The 23,131-nt window shown below is 37.8% G+C and overlaps 1 protein-coding gene across 1 annotated transcript in view; it reads left to right on the forward strand.

Moving 5' to 3' along the window:
- Positions 1–22,285, forward strand: part of mpzl1l (myelin protein zero-like 1 like) — a 30,220-nt gene extending 7,935 nt beyond the window's left edge. Inside the window, exons 2-6 of the mRNA XM_034223958.1 lie at positions 1,296–1,477; positions 5,825–6,035; positions 12,507–12,636; positions 15,674–15,779; positions 18,283–22,285. Coding sequence (XP_034079849.1) covers positions 1,296–1,477; positions 5,825–6,035; positions 12,507–12,636; positions 15,674–15,779; positions 18,283–18,378 — 725 coding nt within the window. The 3' untranslated portion in view covers positions 18,379–22,285. The remainder of the gene's footprint in view (positions 1–1,295; positions 1,478–5,824; positions 6,036–12,506; positions 12,637–15,673; positions 15,780–18,282) is intronic.
- The last annotated feature ends 846 nt before the right edge of the window (positions 22,286–23,131 follow it).

Genomic DNA, 23,131 nt, shown 5'->3' on the forward strand with positions numbered 1-23,131 from the left:
TTTGATGTCTTTTATACATCAACATGTGTCCCCGGTGTGTCAGGGAACTCACGCAGCATCAGAAAATAAAACCCTCTCTCTTTTCCTCCGTACCCAAATCTCTAAAAACGGGGAACAACGGAGCTGATCCAGATTTGCGTCCGATATGACGTAATATCTGAAATGTGGACCCACGGCCCAATCAGAAACGTTGCTATCAGAAACAATGCCCGACTGTTTTGGACGTAATATGGTCGGTGTTTACATTAGCATCGCTAACACTCAGAGCTAACCTGTACTGGAGAGCATGTGTGTGAAGAAGCAGGAAGTAAAAAGGAACTCACCTTGTGGTATAACCGGCAAGAGAGAAAGCCTTTGAGCTCCAGACTGTTTCAGATCCTTGATAATCCATGATATGGCGTTTCATCACGGCAGCATTTAGTTTAGACAGTAGCTTCCGGGTCCCGCATGAGCTCAGACCCCTCCTCTTTTTATCAATTTTTTTTTGTTTTTAAAGCTTTATTCCCCAAATCAGCACTTTTGAAACAGGAAGTGAAATAGAGGGATATGAGGCATGGCTAGAATGAGTGATCTGTTTGGTATTTTGAGCAAAATACTTCATAGACATGTTTTTTATATATTATTTGTATATATCTGAGACCTATGCTATTGCCTAAAAATAGCATGATAGGTGACCTTTAATATCGCACGTCCTAAAGAAAAAAAATCGCACGTCCTGCGATGTGAATGCGCATAACGCGATTATCGTCACGACACGATATATCGTGCAGCCCTAATATATATTGTAGAACAATGTGCACGTTTTTTATTTATTTTTCGTATTATTCAGTTTTTATTCTAATGTATTTGTATCTTTTGCTCAGACAATTTATTTTAACTTATAATGTTTATATAATATATATTAATTTATTTTTGTTTTATCTTTTTTATTTTATAAATACCATTATTTATATTTGTTGTATTGCTCATTCTTGCTTTAACTTCTTCTGTTTACACATTTTTATGTTAATTATTTTGTAGTATTTATTATTTATTTCATCGTGAAACCCTCTCAGCTCTCATGAAACCCAATTTTAACCCGTTATAAATAAAGTATTCTTATTATAAATGTGCCTGTAATGAAAAAAAAGGCAGTTTTTAATTGTACCTTGCTCGGGCGTCTTTTTTAAAATATTTTTCTATATTCCATTTTAACATTAACGTCTTCTGTTTGATATATATTTTTTATATTTGATGAAATGTTCTTAGTTACTAGATAAATGAAAAACTAACATTTTTTTCTTTTGTATTTACAGTCACAACCCCTTGCTCGGGGATCGATATCCACGCGGACTCGGAGGTTCTGATTCAGAACGGCACCACGGGGACGCTGCGCTGCTCCTTCAGGTCCAACGAGGTGGTGAGCAGCACCACGTCGGTCACATGGACCTTCCAGTCCAACCAGCCCGACAACCTGTTCTACAAAACCCCGTACACGGTGAGTGCTCTTTCTACATCAACATGTGTCCCCTCTTCTTCATGTCTCTTCTACATCAACATGTGTGGGCCCTCTTCTTCATGTCTCCTCTACATCAACATGTGTCCCCTCTTCTTCATGTCTCTTCTCCATCAACATGTGTCCCCTCTTCTTCATGTCTCTTCTACATCAACATGTGTCCCCTCTTCTTCATGTCTCTTCTACATCAACATGTGTCCCCTCTTCTTCATGTCTCTTCTACATCAACATGTGTCCCCTCTTCTTCATGTCTCTTCTTCATCAACATGTGTCCCCTCTTCTCCATGTCTCTTCTACATCAACATGTGTCCCCTCTTCTTCATGTCTCTTCTACATCAACATGTGTCCCCTCTTCTTCATGTCTCTTCTACATCAACATGTGTCCCCTCTTCTTCATGTCTCTTCTACATCAACATGTGTCCCCTCTTCTTCATGTCTCTTCTACATCAACATGTGTCCCCTCTTCATGTCTCTACATCAACATGTGTCCCCTCTTCTGCCATGTCTCTTCTACATCAACATGTGTCCCCTCTTCTCCATGTCTCTTCTACATCAACATGTGTCCCCCTCTTCTTCATGTCTCCTCTACATCAACATGTGTCCCCTCTTCTTCATGTCTCTTCTACATCAACATGTGTCCCCTCTTCTTCATGTCTCTTCTTCATCAACATGTGTCCCCTCTTCTTCATGTCTCTCCTACATCAACATGTGTCCCCTCTTCTTCATGTCTCTTCTACATCAACATGTGTCCCCTCTTCTTCATGTCTCTTCTACATCAACATGTGTCCCCTCTTCTTCATGTCTCTTCTACATCAACATGTGTCCCCTCTTCTCCATGTCTCTTCTACATCAACATGTGTCCCCTCTTCTTCATGTCTCTTCTACATCAACATGTGTCCCCTCTTCTTCATGTCTCTTCTACATCAACATGTGTCCCCTCTTCTCCATGTCTCTTCTACATCAACATGTGTCCCCTCTTCTTCATGTCTCTTCTACATCAACATGTGTCCCCTCTTCTTCATGTCTCTTCTACAATCAACATGTGTCCCCTCTTCTTCATGTCTCTTCTACATCTACATGTGTCCCCTCTTCTTCATGTCTCTTCTACATCAACATGTGTCCCCTCTTCTTCATGTCTCTTCTACATCAACATGTGTCCCCTCTTCTTCATGTCTCTTCTACATCTACATGTGTCCCCTCTTCTTCATGTCTCTTCTACATCAACATGTGTCCTCTCTTCTTCATGTCTCTTCTACATCAACATGTGTCCCCTCTTCTTCATGTCTCTTCTTCATCAACATGTGTCCCCTCTTCTTCATGTCTCTTCTTCATCAACATGTGTCCCCTCTTCTTCATGTCTCTTCTACATCAACATGTGTCCCCTCTTCTTCATGTCTCTTCTTCATCAACATGTGTCCCCTCTTCTTCATGTCCCTTCTACATCAACATGTGTCCCCTCTTCTTCACGTCTCCTCTACATCAACATGTGTCCCCTCTTCTTCATGTCTCTTCTTCATCAACATGTGTCCCCTCTTCTTCATGTCCCTTCTACATCAACATGTGTCCCCTCTTCTTCATGTCTCTTCTTCATCAACATGTGTCCCCTCTTCTTCATGTCTCTTCTTCATCAACATGTGTCCCCTCTTCTTCATGTCTCTTCTTCATCAACATGTGTCCCCTCTTCTTCATGTCTCTTCTACATCAACATGTGTCCCCTCTTCTTCATGTCTCTTCTACATCAACATGTGTCCCCTCTTCTTCACGTCTCCTCTACATCAACATGTGTCCCCTCTTCTTCATGTCTCTTCTTCATCAACATGTGTCCCCTCTTCTTCATGTCCCTTCTACATCAACATGTGTCCCCTCTTCTTCATGTCTCTTCTACATCAACATGTGTCCCCTCTTCTTCATGTCTCTTCTACATCAACATGTGTCCCCTCTTCTTCATGTCTCTTCTACATCAACATGTGTCCCCTCTTCTTCATGTCTCTTCTTCATCAACATGTGTCCCCTCTTCTTCATGTCTCTTCTACATCAACATGTGTCCCCTCTTCTTCATGTCTCTTCTACATCAACATGTGTCCCCTCTGTGGAAAGAGACTCTGAAAGTTTCAGGAACAAAGATTCTCTCTTTTTGTCTGAAAATGAGCTGATCAGATTTTGGCCACTTTATGATTTGTCATAACGATGTGTTGTCTTGTGTCATGTATACATCGTCACACATTAAGACCTAAATAAAAGCACAACAATCAATAAATACAAAAATAACTGCTAATAGTAATCTGCACATGGAGGCATGTATTTTCAATTAAATTGGGGCTTTATATCTCTCATGACCTGACCTAAACAAATACGATCTCACTCTCAAAGCCCCATACGTGGGGAGGGGGTGTTTCCCACAGCTGCACGATGGTTTCCTCTCATTGTTTTATCTGACGGAGCTGCATCTCAGGGGAAAACGCTCGCTGTGAAAGCATGGGGTTCAAATACAGAAGGTTTTACGTTCAGTTCAGTCTCAGCGGCAGGAGTTGATATACTTAGTTTACTTATTTCGTTTATTTGTGTTATTGTGCTTCTACTTTGTGTCACCGTAAGGAAAGGGGACGTTTATTTACTGTAGCTACTGTTTGCTCTTGACCTAACAGATTTATATATCTTTAGATTGTATTTAAAGCATCGGTACCACTTTACAATAAGACTACTCTTATAAAGGGTTTACGAATAGTTTGTAATTCAGTTATTAATTTGGTTGTGAACACTTTAAAAATCCTAAATCTTTCTAAAAAGGTCAATTCTCATTTGTTTTGCCTCAATCTTGATACAGGGTACTTATTATATGTTATACTTTGGATTCCTAAAGCTTTTAGGCTACTAACCCATCATTCAAGGGTGGTTTTCACTATAAGTAATGGGTTTTATTTGGGCGGAGACAAAAATGTACACTTTTTGACTATGTTCCATCTGGATTTACTCTGACACTGAAACATCTTTATTGATTCTGGTCTGGTCTGGATTATGGATTCATAGATTGATTCTGACACTTCTACATCCAACTCACAGATGTGACCTTGCTTTGATAAAATAAATTATTCATATAACCCTTTTAGAAGTTAAGTTATAGTCCTTTGTTTTGGGCATGTCGTTTTCGAGCCTGAAACCTGAAAAACAGGATTGGGGCTTAAGAGGTTAAATAAATATAATTTTTGACTGAATAATTTGTGTGAATTTCAAGTTTTTGATTTGAATCGTTTATTTGGTAGGGACATTGCACATTAATGAACACTTAAAACAATAAATGTGCCAAACGTAAATAAAGTGCCACAGTGACGCGTCCTAAAACCTGGAAGTAAACTCCTTCCGGTTCCTTCGACAAAAACGCAATGCAATTTCTCCATAGGGTTTAGGAAAATAGCTGGAAATCAGGTCTGTGGTTGAAACACATTGAAGAGACGGATCACGTTTTGTTCAGCCGGATAATCTCCACATGTCTACCCTACTTTTATCATTTTCTAATCGTAAATCTAGTCGACAGAAGCAACATGCTAACGTTATGCTATAAAGGAACTACAGCAGGGTCGCTGCTTCAACGTCACGCCGACTTCAGATCCATGTTTAAAACTACAGATTCTAAATGGTTCAAGTTGAAGCGTTTGTTTGAACAGTCTGCAGGAGGCACAGACTTGCTTTCAAGCAGAACAGAAACTAACTTAGAGGAGTGTTTTACGTGTTCGGCGTAATGACGTACAACGATCTCTACGACTTCTGTAGTCCTATTCAGCCACTTGTTAACAACCATCGTTTTTCAGACACGTCAACTCTTCAGAAATCACCAGTGGGGTCACTGCTGATGGATTTAATGTCGCTGAACAAAACGTGATCCGTCTCTTCAATGAGTCTCAACCACAGACCTTAGTTCCAGATATTCTCCTAAACCCTTTGGAGAGATCCCATTGGCTCTGAGACGAGGGAACAGGAAGTGGTGAAATGCTAATGACTTCCGGGTTTTAGGATGCGTCACTGCACCGCTCTATATGCCGGATTTAGCTTTGAGCTACTTTCCATCCCTCACATAAAACATTTAAGAAACTTTACAAGCATAACAAATACAAATGCATGAAATGCAAGAAAAGTGCAAGAGTAAGAGTAGAATACCCAAGTATTTATGACATGAGAGAGGATTGTGTTAAAGTGCATTTAGTGGTGAGCGCACGTCTGTTTGTTTCTCAACCATCGTTTGAGTTGACCTTTTAAAACTATTGAGAGTGGGACAATCCACAGTCTGATTTCACACGGTTTAATTCAACTTAATATCTTTCTTTCTTTTTGTAGGTTTTCTACTATTCCAACGGGAGAGGATTCCCGGGTCACGACGTGTTCAAAGGCAGAGTTCAATTTATTGGAGACATAAATAAGAGGGACGCCTCGTTACAGCTGAGTCCGGCTCAGTTCAGCGACAACGGGACTTTCTTCTGCGACGTGAAAAACCCGCCGGACGTGACGGGAACTCCGGCACGCACCGAGCTCAGGGTCGTTCTGAAAGGTACGAAATATGACTCATTTGATCCTAATGGGTGATTTGCAAAGGTTTTAAGTGCAATAGTATTTGATGTCAAGCTGGTGATAGCTAATTAAAATGTATTTATTTTGATAAGGATGTCACAATACCAGAAATGTAGTAGTAAATATTTATTTAATGTTTTACATTATTATTTGCCCCTTTTGTTTGTTCACCTTGTAAAGCGGACTTGGGTCCCTTGAAAGGCGCTATACAAATGTAATCTATTATTATTATTATTTGTATTATTACACTGGTAACAATAATGCAAATGGTATTAAGTGCCATGGCAAAATACTAAAAGTTGCTCCAAAAATACAGAGTTAAAAAGCTATTATATAAAATTAGAATAGTTTATTAAATTATACAATATTCGATACCACTGAAACATCTAAATGATTCGACATACACTCCTTTTATTGACATTTGCATACTTACAATAGTAATCAACATAACCCACTCTCATATGTACATTTTAATTGCTTGGAAAACATTATTTATTCAAGTTTCCTGCTAAAAATGACATTTTGAATCCTACATTTGAACAGCCAACAGCCAGAGATTGCAAAAGTACACACATCCTTTACTCAAGTAGAAGTACAGATACTCGTGTTTAAAAATACTCTGGTAAAAGTAGAAGTACTGGCTAAACTTCTTTACTCAAGTAAAAGTAAAGAGGGCTTCAAATGTACTTCAGTAAAAAGTACCCATAGCTAGCAGCTGCTTTAAAGAGTACCTGACCTCCCTTTATATTAATAGAACAATAATGTCATTGTTAGCTAATGAATGTTTCCATGCTGAACAACGGCAACATGACAACGTTTCCATTGGTCCCTCTTCTTTAGAGAAGACCAGGAAATGATGGATACACGGATCGTGTTCAAATCAATAGGCACGCAATGACTCTAAAGAATAATGATCACGCATCAAACACACATTCAGACTAAAGGAACCAGCTGTTTGGAAAATGAGAGAAGTAGAAAGTACAAGTATTTGAGTTCAACATGTAAGAAGTAGAAAGTACAGGTATTTGAGTTCAACATGTGAGAAGTAGAAAGTACAGGTATTTGAGTTCAACATGTAAGAAGTAGAAAGTACAGGTATTTGAGTTCAACATGTAAGAAGTAGAAAGTACAGGTATTTGTGTTCAACATGTAAGAAGTAGAAAGTACAGGTATTTGAGTTCAACATGTAAGAAGTAGAAAGTACAGGTATTTGGGTTCAACATGTAAGAAGTAGAAAGTACAGGTATTTGTGTTCAACATGTAAGAAGTAGAAGGTACAGGTATTTGAGTTCAACATATAAGAAGTAGAAAGTACAGGTATTTGTGTTCAACATGTAAGAAGTAGAAAGTACAGGTATTTGGGTTCAACATGTAAGAAGTAGAAAGTACAGGTATTTGGGTTCAACATGTAAGAAGTAGAAAGTACAGGTATTTGTGTTCAACATGTAAGAAGTAGAAGGTACAGGTATTTGAGTTCAACATGTAAGAAGTAGAAAGTACAGGTATTTGTGTTCAACATGTAAGAAGTAGAAAGTACAGGTATTTGGGTTCAACATGTAAGAAGTAGAAAGTACAGGTATTTGTGTTCAACATGTAAGAAGTAGAAGGTACAGGTATTTGTGTTCAAACATGTAAGAAGTAGAAAGTACAGGTATTTGAGTTCAACATGTAAGAAGTAGAAAGTACAGGTATTTGGGTTCAACATGTAAGAAGTAGAAAGTACAGGTATTTGAGTTCAACATGTAAGAAGTAGAAAGTACAGGTATTTGAGTTCAACATGTAAGAAGTAGAAAGTACAGGTATTTGGTGTTCAACATGTAGAAGTAGAAAGTACAGGTATTTGAGTTCAACATGTAAGAAGTAGAAAGTACAGGTATTTGTGTTCAACATGTAAGAAGTAGAAAGTACAGGTATTTGTGTTCAACATGTAAGAAGTAGAAAGTACAGGTATTTGTGTTCAACATGTAAGAAGTAGAAAGTACAGGTATTTGGGTTCAACATGTAAGAAGTCAAAGTAAAAAGTCGTCAGAAAAATAAGTAGTGGAGTAAAGTACTGATGCAAGAAAAATGTACTTAAGTACAATAACAAAGTATTTGTACTCCACTACTTCCCATCTCGGCAAACAGCTAATGCTAACTAGCTCTCCTCCAGAGGATTGCATCACCGATATGTTGATCCCAATGTGGTATTATCGGGTTAAAATAATAAATGCGATTCCTGTATACGTCAATAGTTCATACCTTTTCCAAAATATGGCATATACTCGGTCCCACCGTATCATTCCACACGACGTCCTTTTATTGATAGGGGTTTCTTTCTCAGATGAAAATCAGGTCAACTCGATGCAGGTTGCTGAGAAGAGTTTGATTACACAAGAGATTTATTTTTCTAAATGTACCTGCATCTTTTTAAAGGCCTTGGAAAGAGGAGGACTTTTTCCTGTCTATGTAGCTTTTTATCGACAATGAAGGTGCAGTTTGAGACTCATTTGGTATTGGTTGCAAAGTAAATCCAGAAATGCTGCTGCACCAATCTTTGAATCTAGTTTTAAACCAAACAGGATTTCCTTTTGAATCTCCAAACCTCATGTCTTTAAACCTCGTCAGACGTGTAGAAACTGAAATGTTTTAACGTGATAAGCTGCAGGAAGGCAATAGAATATGTTCTGTGTTGGGATCGTGCCAAGAGCAATGCACACGCAGCACGAGTGCCTCCCCAACAGGATGGTGAAAGGAGTTGTTTACCTTGGTTACACCTTGGTTACTCTGGTGTTTGCGTGCTGCTCTCCATCGTATCAGCATTTTGGGGTTTCTTCTTGTCTCTGCCAAGTTTGACAAAGGTGTACTACAGCAAAAAAGAGCAGTAAAAGGTTTTAAGTAATTTAAGCAAAACTAGACTAGAAATATCAATAAAGTGCAAAAACAAAAATATGTACGAACAAGGGACCTTTAATTTATTTTCTCTATAACGTTTGTCAAGTTGTGTGTATAAATTAAGTTTTATTTAATTGGATCAATTACTATCAAATACCTTCAAAGACAGAATTAAAGAGGCCGCATTCTGCAAATGTCAGCTTCATATCAGTATGTAGTGTCTCTACTTTAAAGAGTCCTCTCCTGCTGATGTTCAGGTGTATATCAGTATGTAGAGTCTCTACTTTAAAGAGTCCTCTCCTGCTGATGTTCAGGTGTATATCAGTATGTAGTGTCTCTACTTTAAAGAGTCCTCTCCTGCTGATGTTCAGGTGTATATCAGTATGTAGTGTCTCTACATTAAAGAGTCCTCTCCTGCTGATGTTCAGGTGTATATCAGTATGTAGTGTCTCTACTTTAAAGAGTCCTCTCCTGCTGATGTTCAGGTGTATATCAGTATGTAGTATCTCTACTTTAAAGAGTCCTCTCCAGCTGATGTTCAGGTGTATATCAGTATGTAGTGTCTCTACTTAAAGAGTCCTCTCCTGCTGATGTTCAGGTGTATATCAGTATGTAGTGTCTCTACTTTAAAGAGTCCTCTCCTGCTGATGTTCAGGTGTATATCAGTATGTAGTGTCTCTACTTTAAAGAGTCCTCTCCTGCTGATGTTCAGGTGTATATCAGTAGGTAGTGTCTCTACTTTAAAGAGTCCTCTCCCGCTGGTGTATATCAATATGTAGTGTCTCTACTTTAAAGAGTCCTCTCCTGCTAATGTTCAGGTGTATATCAGTATGTAGTGTCTCTACTTTAAAGAGTCCTCTCCTGCTGATGTTCAGGTGTATATCAGTATGTAGTGTCTCTACTTTAAAGAGTCCTCTCCTGCTGATGTTCAGGTGTATATCAGTATGTAGTGTCTCTACTTTAAAGAGTCCTCTCCTACTGATGTTCAGGTGTATATCAGTATGTAGTGTCTCTACTTTAAAGAGTCCTCTCCTGCTGATGTTCAGGTGTATATCAGTATGTAGTGTCTCTACTTTAAAGAGTCCTCTCCTGCTGATGTTCAGGTGTATATCAGTATGTAGTGTCTCTACTTTAAAGAGTCCTCTCCTGCTGATGTTCAGGTGTATATCAGTATGTAGTGTCTCTACTTTAAAGAGTCCTCTCCTGCTGATGTTCAGGTGTATATCAGTATGTAGTGTCTCTACTTTAAAGAGTCCTCTCCTGCTGATATTCAGGTGTATATCAGTATGTAGTGTCTCTACTTTAATTGGTCAACCGATTAGAGATGTCCCGCCCCTTAGCCTATCACGTACAATGTGTTGGAGTGTTAGCAAATAGAGGTGCAAGTGTTATGCAGTGATGTCACTATGTTAGAGAAGTAAACAAAGGAGTCCAATGGAGGCGTTTCAGGCAGGGGGGGGGGAGTGGGATTTTAGTATTTGCAGACCATTTACATGCACTAAAACCCGTATAACACACTACAGGAAAGGAAAAACCCCCAAAAGCACATTAGGGGCTCTGTTCCCGTCAGTTTTATTGTGATATCTGGTTGAACCCAACGTAGAAACGCTGATCCAGCAGGTGCATTCCTGTTTTTTGTTTGCTTAGTATCGGTGCATGTGACGGCTTGTTATCTTTTGGCTCAGCTGTGAGTCACCCCTCCCTCCAGGTGGTAGTCTGGTCTTTCTCCAGCGTTTGTATCTAGAAAGCAGTGCATAGTCTAAATAGAGGATGTTGTGTGTTTACTTGTTATTCTGCCCCCACAATGCTGCACTGCAGTATTTCTTTGCTGAACACAAAGATGTTATGTTGCTGCTGCGTGGTTCTTTTACTCTGACTGTGTTTTATGAACAGAACCACAACCGTGTTAATTCGTCATGCTGAGAAAACCAGTTAAAATGAGCGGAGGTGGGTCTTTCTCACGCTGTCTTGTGTGTGTGTGGACCGTTTTCAAAACACATCTCACATTATGTTGATGTGTTTTACTGTGAAGATACCACTTTAGTAGTAATGCCACACACCTCGCTTTACAATCATGGTAAAAGAGAAAAACATCAAAACAGTTAAGTGCCAACATTGTAGAAAATAAAACACACTTCCTAACAATAATACAAATGAGGAAATAATAGGTTGAAATAAAATTAGCTGCATAACATAAGATAGGCCGGCAGTGGCTCAGTCAGTAGGGGCTTGGACTGTGAGCCGGTTCAAGTCCCCGACCAGACCTAAAATATGGAGTGTGGACTGCTACTTGGAGAGGTCCCAGTTCACCTCCTGCCCTGCCTTGGTGCCCTTGAGCAAGGCACCGGACACCCCCCACTCCCATTGCGCTGTAAAATAGCTGCCCACTGCTCCTAGAACTAGACTCCTGGTACGAGGATGGGTTAAAAGCAGAGAACACATGTCACTGTGTGTGCTCTGCATGTGTGACCATTACAGAGGGTTTCATCCCTCCATATTCTCTTCTCTCTCTATTATAAGATATATCAATTCAAGACGTAAACAACAACAACATGAAGTCGTAGCTCCGTAAAAACAAAGCTGTGTCTGCTGCTCTATTTGACACCATTTTCATATCTTTGGAGTATTTATACAGTTTTTGACGAACAGAAATATTGTTTTCTGGCATCACTTTAATATTTACACCGAGAGTAAGAGGGCGCAGCGCCTGTTACCTGATTGAGACAACACCCTGATCTAATTCTGCTCATTTGACTTTTGAAATGATCAATTGGATAACTCATGATTCCACCCAAAGACATCGTAAAGGCTCTGTGCGATTTGAAAGAACAAATCCAGATCTAATTCTGTACAATTTTGCCAAAAGTAAGGATGCAGAAAATAGAAAAAACGTTTCCTCACATAACTTGATTTGAAAGCGTTAAGTGCTGGATAGTTGACGGATTAATAATTCATAACACTAACCTCTGAATGAGAAATCTTTGACAGATGAACAGATTTACGATTGTACATTTTAAAAAACAACTCAGAACTTCGACAAACACACGACGTTCTCATTTTCTCACAAATAAGATAATCTGTTAGACTTCCTGTAACAGAGGACACATGTCACTGTGTGTGCTCTGCATGTGTGACCATTACAGAGGGTTTCATCCCTCCATATTCTATTCTATATCTATTCTATAGAATATGTAAACATTTATAGAATAAATAAAGTAATCAAAGTACTACATCTTTTAAAATCAGTATAAATAAAGGTTAGTAATTGAAAACATTGAAAACCATTTCAAACTGCTTTGTTTTAGTTTGATATCTTACTTTTTGGAAATGAAATAAGCGTGGATAAATAGTCAAACATACTCTATACATTTTTTAATATTTGAGGCATTTATCTTGCATCCTTGCGTTTTGATTTTTCTTAAAATTACCAAATTTTAGGTTGGAATTATTGCTAAAAAGGAAATGTACCATGTATGTGGGTTAGGTCATTTTAAGGTGCGGAAGAAAGACAAAAAGTTGCCTTTAATACCCCAAAATAAACATTTTAACCTACCATGTGTGTTTTTGTTTCGTCCAGAGTCCCTCCCTCAGAACAACATGGCGGTTATAGTGGGAGCAGTTTGTGGAGCGTTGTTTCTGCTCGTCCTCATCGCTGTGGCCGCCTGCGTCGTCATGAGGGTGATGCACAGCCGCCACGAATACGAAGGGTCAGTGTCCCCTCCTCAATATATATATAAAGTATAATGGATATAGTATAGTATTTTCCCAAATGCATATATAATAGATATCAGAAGAAACAGATATCAGGTAGGTTTACACGTACGAGGAATTTGACTTGATGTCGTGGTGCATACATAAAAGTAACAAAAAAGCAGATATATATTAACTTGTTTTGATTGTTGTGTTTTTAAAAAGGGCTTTATAAACTAAGTGTTATGATTTCAATTGATGTGAAGATAGCATTTTTACCTATGTATTAACTCTACCTACTCTAATTTGAGGAATTAAATAATATATTACCTTTACAACAAGACGTCTAAACGAATATAATAATACGATATAATGTGTTTTCAGTTTCTCACATTGTGTGTGGTCGAGTTATTTTTTCTTGAATATCTAAATGTATATGCGACGCCCACAGTGGTTTAGTCATCCTCCTGTAACACCTCTAACTCTTTCTGCATGGGAGCTGGGTCTCTCTCTCTCTGTGTGAAAATCAGTTTGATGTCTGATCTGTTGTTGTTTACTTGTTATGATTGGATGTTGTTACTAATCATTCATGTTTGTTTAGAGTATGGGTTGTAACGGTATGAGATTTTCACTGTACAATAACACCCTGAGAAATGCTCATGGTATAGGTATTACACTATTATGATGAAGTTATTATTATTATTATTATTATATGTATTGTTATTAATAATCACTAGCATTATTATTATTTTCCCAATTATTATTATTTAATTTTTTTTAATTAACGCACCTGAACGCATCACAACACATATATATAACCCCTGGGAGACCTTATGGAACTCATTACGCACCTGAACACATCACAACATATATATATATATATATAACCCCTGGGAGACCTTATAGAACTCATTACGCACCTGAACACATCACAACACACATATATAACCCCTGGGAGTCCTTAGAGAACTCATTACGCACCTGAACACATCACAGCACATATATATATAACCCCTGGGAGACCTTATAGAACTCATTACGCACCTGAACACATCACAACACACATATATATATATATAACCCCTGAATGAGAACAGCACGTTATAATATTGCATGTAACTAAAGTACGTTATACAGCTATAAAGCATGTTAATTTGCATTTAGCAGCACGATAGCACATACAGCACATTACCGTAGAAAAACAAACAACCCAGTACGATAACCTTACATTTTAACAGCCTGGTAAACCATTACAACCCTAATATAAAGACAAAGGACTGAATTACCTTTTTGTGTTTTAGGTAGTTTGATCATGTTTGCCTCGCATGCTTTAAATGAGCTTTAAGGCCTCTTTAAATTAATAAAAAAGCACCTGGCTGGTTTTATCTCTGGGATGTTGTGGGTGTTCTCACTGGTGCCGGTCTCTGTCCTCTCATTCCTGTTTAACCTCCCTCTAACACTCTCTTTAACGTCATTAATCTGCATGTCGTCTCTTGTGCTTGTTCTTCATATGTTTCCACTAAAACTCCAAACTAACTCGTCTCGATCACCAGCTTATTATTGCTTTTATTTTTTTAAATAAAACGTCAATGTCAACAGAAATGTTTCAAGGTGTCAAGCAGTGGTGGAAAAGTACTGAGATCCTTCATTTACACCAGGGGAGTCAAACTCAATTTCATCCACATCTGCATTATGGCTGCACTCAAAGGGCCGGTTGTAACTTTTAACTATATAAAAATACATATATAAATATATCATATATATAAAATAATGTATTATATTACATTGTTTTCCTCCGCATTGGATTATTATCGGATAGGGTAATAACTTCATAATTAACTACGTCTGAAAGCAGAAGTCTAGGGAAAATAATTGCAAGTCTCTTCAGTGAGAATGTCATAAAATGATTTTAAAAGAAAAGTTCAAAAAAAGTCCAATTTTGTTTTTTAAAAGGTGAAATTTTGAAGAAAAAAGTGACATTTAAAAAAAAAAAAAAGTAACATTTACAAAAACAATTCTAAGAAAAAAGGCATATTTAGAAGAAAAAAAAGTCAAATTCTGAGAAAAAAAAGTCAAATTTGAGATGCATTGTGGGACATGTAGTTTATGGGCAACGTGCATCTGTAAATCGGCATGTAATCGTATAATAAACGTATTATTCTTTGCAAGCTCTTGTGGGGCCACATGAAATTAAGTCATGGGCCGGATTTGGCCCCCGGGCCTTGAGTTTGACACCCCTGATTTACCTCAACATTTAAACGAGCATAGTATTAAGTTAAAGTAAATCTAAAGTACCACCACTGCCGAATCACCTTGAAATGTTTGGAGGAAATGTTAAAAAAGTTATTAGACTTTCTCTCTTACTGCAGTGTCTTGACTCGAGGTGCACTGATGACTACAAATGTGTGTTATTCCCCCGAAATGACATGTTTTCAATTGGAAATTCTCTAAATTCTGATACAAGCCCCTTTTAATGAGAAAGTGTATCTTATCCTGTTGTTAATACATACAATATTAATAATAAAATACATAATAAATCTAATAATTTGATGTATTTGACCAACATTAAGACATAAATAAATAATATCATAGTTGGGCCATTTGTATGGATCATTTATATTGATTAATGACTTAAATCCCATGTAGAAAACACTGTACAATAGATTAAAATGACAATTTACGCAAATAATAAGCACATTTTTCATCATAAAGCATGCCTTATCCTGTGGTAGATGAATACAAATACATTTAATGAATTTGATGTAATACAACATTATCAATTAATCCGACATATATCATTCTAGCCCTGACGTTTAATTGGGTTTGTTTTGTAAAACACCAGAAAATAGAGAAAGAAATCATATTTTTTTGTTTTATGAATTAAAATGTAGTGTTAATTGAAGCCCATCAGTGCACCTCCAGTCTCCTCTATGTTGTCGTGTCTCATCCCTCATTATTTATTTTTGTCTCGTGTCCCATCTGTCTGTCTCTGTCTCCATTTGACTGTGCACCAATGATTGCTCAACACCCGGGGAATCGCTAAACCTAAAATAGATGCACGTCCTTGGAAAGCGTGAGCTCTCAGGCTCCCAAGCCCCGAAAGAAGGTGGAGGTCAATCTGGAGAGCTCCAGGGGCCCCAACCCCTCGGGGCCGGTACAGGTACGAGCTGGGGGGGCCAAAGAGTTTATTTCACTGATTCAGGGTATTATTCAGTACATGGTTCCTTTTTTTAAATATGTAATTTAAAAGGTATGTTTGAATATGAAATATGGATATTTTTCCCCATAATTCGTATTTATTTTCGATTTAAGTTCATTGTGTAATTTCCCAAGTCAATATTTAAAAATATTAAAGCTTTTAATAATATTTAAATGTGATTCATGAATAATTCAAATAAAAACCTTGAATGTGTTAAACATTTTTAAATCATTTACCGAATTAAAATGTATGAAAGTATGACCAGAATATGAAATACATAGAATAAAATGTTTTTTAAAATGTCTTTTGTGGCGAAAATTGGCACTCGAGCTGGTTTCTCCTACCCTACCTTTAACATATATATTATATATATTTAAAAAAATATAATGTTTGAATAAAACAAAATTCATATTTATTAATTTGCTTGAGCTTATTGTGTAATCTCTTAATTAATAGTCAATATTTAAAAATATTAATGAATAACATTTATAAATAATTAAACATTCAAAACTTAAATATGAGTCCAACAGTAACTACTTTGTCCAAAAAAAAAAAAGATTTAGGAAAATAGGAGACATATAAAAATAATAAATGACATTTAAAAAACATTTTTTTTCCAGTTCTCAGGAGTGTTATATCTCTGTGCTTTGCTTAATCATATATACATTAGGGTGGTCCTTGAAAGTCGGAAAGTTTAAGCTCCAACCCCCAGAATTCATTCAGGAGAGATGGTTTTGATAAGAACACATATTTATTGCCAGGAATACACAAATTAATGTAATGGAGTTTTGGCGATTAGGCCCCCGTTGTGCGGGAGTATCAGGAGGGGAGAACCGATCCGATGGGGTCTAGACACTGGAGGTGGTGAATGGATAGTTGGGTTCGGTCTGAAGGGGAGTGGCTTAGCTTGACCCTGGTGGTGGTGAAAGGATAGTTGGGTTCGGTCTGAAGGGGAGTGGCTTAGCTTGACACTGGAGGTGGTGAATGGATAGTTGGGTTCGGTCTGAAGGGGAGGGGTTTAGCTTGACCCTGGTGGTGGTGAATGGATAGTTGGGTTCGGTCTGAAGGGGAGGGGCTTAGCTTGACCCTGGTGGTGGTGAATGGATAGTTGGGTTCGGTCTGAACGGGAGGGGCTTAGCTTGACCCTGGTGGTGGTGAATGGATGGTTGGGTTCGATCTGAAGGGGAGGGGCTTAGCTTGACCCTGGTGGTGGTGAATGGATGGATGGTTGGGTTCGGTCTGAAGGGGAGGGGCTTAGCTTGACCCTGGTGGTGGTGAATGGATAGTTGGGTTCGGTCTGAAGGGGAGTGGCTTAGCTTGACCCTGGTGGTGGTGAATGGATAGTTGGGTTCGGTCTGAACGGGAGGGGCTTAGCTTGACCCTGGTGGTGGTGAATGGATGGTTGGGTTCGATCTGAAGGGGAGGGGCTTAGCTTGACCCTGGTGGTGGTGAATGGATGGATGGTTGGGTTCGGTCTGAAGGGGAGGGGCTTAGCTTGAACCTGGTGGTGGTGAATGGATAGTTGGGGTCGGTCTGAACGGGAGGGGCTTAGCTTGACCCTGGTGGTGGTGAATGGATGGTTGGGTTCGATCTGAAGGGGAGGGGCTTAGCTTGACCCTGGTGGTGGTGAATGGATAGTTGGGTTCGGTCTGAAGGGGAGGGGCTTAGCTTGACCCTGGTGGTGGTGAATGGATAGTTGGGTTCGGTCTGAAGGGGAGGGGTTTAGCTTGACCCTGGTGGTGGAGAATGGATAGTAGGGTTCGGTCTGAAGGGGAGGGGCTTAGCTTGACCCTGGATTCAGAGGGACATGAGGTGGACAGGGGTGGAGGAGGGTTGAGTCGAGTCACCTGAAATGACAGCTGTCAGAGGGGAGAGCAGATTTAAAAGGGTTAGCGGAGCGCTATGATAGGCTTGTGAGAATAGAGCGAAGTGATTGGTCAAGCTGGAGAGTAACGCCCCCGATCACTTATTGAGAGGAGAGACAGTAGTTACATGGGAATAGTAAATGAAGAGTAAAGACGGTCTTCCTGGTTGAACTTACGCTGAGCTTAATTTGTCAAGAAAACTCTCCTGGTGAATGTTTTCCTCAATCTGACAACATGTACCCCCCCCTCATCGACCTGGAAGATGAGGGGGGGGTACATGTTGTCAGATTGAGGAAAACATTCACCAGGAGAGTTTTCTTGACTAATAGAATTAATTCTGGGGGTTGGAGCTTAGACTTTCCCACTTTAATTTTAAGGACCACCCTACGTGAGGCTAAACTTCAAGGTCGATGAGGGAGGGGTAAATGTTGTTGGAATTCACCAGGAGAGTTTTCTTGACTATCATAACGAATTCCGGTGGTTGGAGCTAAAAATAAATGAATTTGAAAATGTACATGGCACTAAGGACCACCCTAATGTACATATTTTAGTGGTTTTTACTGATGTTTTTATGCCCCTTTCCTCCCGTTCCCCCGCAGGGCCCGGTGATATACGCCCAGTTGGATCACTCGGGCAGCAGGAGCTCCTTCCACAAGATGGAGCCAGTGGTCTACGCTGACATCCGTAAAAACTGAAGAGGAACTGGGGACCAAACACGTTAAAAAAAACAAAAAAAAACACAGTAAAGTATCAGACCTCTCTATCAGCTGCTCTTGGGAAGGGTGGGGAAAATATATCATATAACAGGGACACAGTCGGTGCAGTTTCTTTATTTTATTTGATCTTTTCTTCATCCTCTGAAAGCATGACATGATCAAATCTCAATGTGCTTTTATTTAGAAAAACACCCCAATGGACACTCCGTCACTCCGTCTTTAAATGGTTCGTTGAAATCAAGAATGCCGTCATATGATATCATTTATTTTATGTTTTATTATCGTAGGGCTCTGCAGGCTGTTGCACCAGCTGGAATAATACATTTAATGTTGAGTTTCAAACTGCTTCATTGTGACTTCATTTCACACTTAATCACTATAAATAAAATAATCTTATATACTGTAATAACAGCTGATTCTAATCAAAACAGGATCGCAGAAATGAACGCTACTAACAAGTAAAGGAAGGGATTTAATCACAAAAAATACGATTTATCCTTCTGCCTGTAAACGGAGTACTCTAACACACTTTTCAAATTCCCAGCTTCTGTGAACGCACCATTAAATCACCGCTAGTATAAAGGCAACAAAACCTAATTGAAATATATTTTAAAAAACATAATTGAATCAGTAATGACAACAGTGGATCAGGATTTACCAAAGCTGTGCTGACATTGCAGAATGTATTGATTTGTTATATCATCAATTGATTTAAAAAAAGGGAGCATTTTTTTTAAATGTATTCCAAATATGGCAATAGGCGATTGAGGTGATGTTTGGATGCATCACTTTCCAAATCCTTTACCAACACTTTCTGGCTTTTATTTGATTGACTGCTCCAACATTATATCCATATTAACAACATCTTTGTTAACAGTCGCGTAAAAACACTTAATAGCCAACGCTAAAATATCGTCAAAATCCCGATGTATTTCGTTCCAAAGTCCATCCTGACATTTGGTTTTATCCATTCTGTCCATCTCCAGAAAAGAAGAATGCTTGGAATAAAAATAACACTCTTAATAATCTTCATTTTCTATCAGGAGTCACTGACTTTAATGACATTCCTGCGAAGCTACAATTGAATTCAAACTCTTGAAGTCGGTGCAACAGTCTGCAGATGCCTCAGTGATGTTCTTCACATTGCCTTCAGTAACTCTGCATGCAGTAATATTAACATCTACAGACTGACATTATGGTACTCTGACATTATGTTACTGTGAATGCTTCTGGCATGTTGTGGTACCTCGTGACAAAAAAAAAAACACTGCCTCCTTTTTTGATTTTCACCTCAGTGCAACCGTTTTTTTTCGTCGTCTTTAAAATACATATATACATAGGAACAAACATGCAATGCACCGAGAAAGAGTTTTATGTTCTGCATCACAACCAGCCAGGTTTTAATTTAACACTTTTAGAATATATGCATGACGTTAAACTGAGGTGAAACATCTGCTATGGAAACTGGACAATGCTTTAAAAACACTGTTTGCATGCAATTTACTAACATAATGAGAATTATCATGAACATATGCTATTCTTTTCGTCTCTGTATACTGTGTAAAAGCTATTTTTGTTTCCACGTAATGGGCCAAATATCAACACTAATATGAGGGAAGGTTGTTTCCAGCTTTAAATGCATTCCAACATCTGATTTTTATTTAGCTTTAAGCATTGAAAAAAAGCCAAATTCTTCTGTTTTTGTTTCTGTCTGTGGTTACCTATGAGAGTGATATTTGTGTCGCAGTAAATGCCTTCAGCTTGTGATTCAGAATGCAGTAAATCTCCATGTTGACCAGTATTTGTATATATTCCAATTTCATGTAAGATATAGTGCTGTTTACTGTAACTCATTCCAGTGTGTGCTATGGCTGAGGATGTATAGTTTGCTGTAGAGGCTAGAGAAAGTTGGTGGCATGCTTTGTTTTTTAAAGTCTTAATTGTTCGTCAGGAAACACTCCAACATATACAGTGCCTGCAGGGAGCCAGTCGATTCAAAACGGCTTGAATTCAACTGGATTTAGTCAATAAACTCTTAGTTAGGGGGACGTTTCTGGATTTTAAAGGGTGTTTCTGTTGCAATTCTTCATTAATATTGAATCCAAAACCCTCTTTATCCATTTTTTCTGATTCTTTTAGCTCCATTTTTGGTCTCCTCCACCTAACGTCTGAGGAGAATCTGACTTTTCCTTGAGTTTAAAGGGTGTTTTTGTTTCACAATTCCTGAATATTGACTCCAAAACCTTTGCAAACTGAACATTTCCACATTCAGAGCAACATTTAATTTATTTGGAGTCATGTTTGTGTCCACTTTATGGATTAAAGTCGAATTTGCTTTCACTTTTATCTCCGATTTTTGTCTCCTCCACCTAACTTCAGAGAAAAATCTAACTATTTGTTTAGCTTACAAAGGGGGTTTTGATGCAATTTCTAATTAATAGTGACCCCAAAACCTTAGCAAACTGTTAATTTACACATTCAGATCAACATCTGAATGATTTCTATATTATTTTTCCGTGAAACTGATGGATTTTAGTCCAATTTTCTCCCTTTTTATCTCCATTTTTGGTCTCCTCTCCCTTAATTCTGAGTAAAATCTGACTCTAGCTGCTTAATGCTCTCAGCTAGTTTCTAAAGTGGCCTTTTACAGCTTTTACTCAGCTCTTAAAGTGACTTAAGAGTGGTGATAGTTAAACAAAACAGCTAAACAATGAGCAAAAAATCACTTTAAAGCTCTGTAAAACTCATTTTGAATACGCATTTATAGAAAAGTATGTTAATTTCACACAAACTACTGTTAAAAAGTATTCTTGGGTAGATTGTATCATAGTGAATGTCCCTGATAATGTAGATTACCGTTGTGTGCCAGTTTCAGTGGGTTTTCTTTTCCGCTGAGCTCACGATTTGTACCTTGAATGACTAAACGTCTGTATCAACAATGACTGTAAAGCTTGTAACGCAGCTGAAAACACAATCAGTGGGTAGAATAGAAATGTATCGTCCCACCAGGGTAGGAAATGTGCCTTTTTCTCGTCAATAAATCTAAAAAAAAACTACATCACGTGTCAAAATCTCCCAAAATCACCATTAGCCAACGTTATGAACCAAAAATCATGATAATTAATCAAAAATGTGTGAAAACATGTATTTAACTAGAAGTAATCCTTGCGTACATCAATCTGGACTCATGTTATAATTCATAACTCTAAATACTTTCATCCAACTAATTAAAACCTTAATTTGATCCCTTTTGAATGGACCCTGTCTGCAGGCACTGTAGTCTTCCAGGTGTGTTTTCTCTGTAACGTTGTTCTATTTGTTTCTTTCTCCAGTTAGCATGTATTTCAGTGTATTTACCAAATCAAAAACATCCTGTATGATACCGACAGCTGCCGGTCGCTTCGCTCCTTGTGACTCGTCGCAGTGTTCAGTGCTGTTGTAGAAAATTGTGATGTAAACTATAAATTATGAACGTTTTTCCGACCAACGTTTGGTGTCTTAAAAAGTGTCCGAGTGGACGCTCACAACGAGTCTTAGTGTTTCTTCGATGGTAAATAGTTGTGTGTTTTTTGAGAGTTGTTTCCTATGTTTATGTTGTGAAATCTGCACTATGTCTTGCAAATCAAAGACAACAAATTCCCTGTGATTTTTCTTTTGTTTTGTTGTGTTTCTCGTTCATCTCGGGGTGAGCTCTGTTTCAAACGTCTCTAAAACTGGAATGTTGTACATTTAGTGCCTTTTACATTTCATCAGCTAACATCTGCTCAAAATAGTAAAAAAAGATTCATTTATTTTTCCTTTTTATTGTATGTATTTTTTTATACACATAATATCGCCTCTGTATCCACTGTTCAAATTTTATATAAAACCTGTTCCTGGCCAATTACATGTTTGTGTGTTACTTTTTATTATTGTGAAAATGAATCAAGATAAGCCTCTTTTCACCCTCTGTCTGAAACCAGAGCCCAGTCTGCTCTGATTGGTAAGTAAGTAACAAAGTAAGTAAGTAACATAGTTAGTTAGTAACTAAGTAAGTAACAAAGTAAGTAAGTTAGTAACTAAGTAACAAAGTAACTAAGTAAGTAACAAAGTAAGTTAGTTAGTAACAAAGTAAGTAAGTTAGTAACAAAGTAAGTAAGTTAGTAACTAAGTAACAAAGTAACTAAGTAAGTAACAAAGTAAGTTAGTTAGTAACAAAGTAAGTAAGTTAGTAACAAAGTAAGTTAGTAACTAAGTAACAAAGTAACTAACTAAGTAACAAAGTAAGTAAGTTAGTAACAAAGTAAGTAAGTTAGTAACAAAGTAAGTAAGTTAGTAACTAAGTAACAAAGTAACTAAGTAAGTAAGTTAGTAACTAAGTAAGTAAGTTAGTAACTAAGTAAGTTAGTAACTAAGTAACAAAGTAAGTAAGTTAGTAACAAAGTAACTAACAAAGTAAGTAAGTTAGTAACTAAGTAAGTTAGTAACAAAGTAAGTAAGTTAGTAACAAAGTAACTAACAAAGTAAGTAAGTTAGTAACAAAGTAAGTAAGTTAGTAACTAAGTAACAAAGTAAGTAAGTTAGTAAGGAAGTTAGTAACAAAGTAAGTAAGTTAGTAACAAAGTAACTAACAAAGTAAGTAAGTTAGTAACAAAGTAAGTACGTTAGTAACAAAGTAAGTAAGTTAGTAACTAAGTAACAAAGTAAGTAAGTTAGTAACAAAGTAAGTAAGTTAGTAACAAAGTAAGTAAGT

Source organism: Gymnodraco acuticeps, unplaced genomic scaffold, assembly GCF_902827175.1.
Source record: "Gymnodraco acuticeps unplaced genomic scaffold, fGymAcu1.1, whole genome shotgun sequence".
NCBI classification, from domain to species: Eukaryota; Metazoa; Chordata; class Actinopteri; order Perciformes; family Bathydraconidae; genus Gymnodraco; species Gymnodraco acuticeps.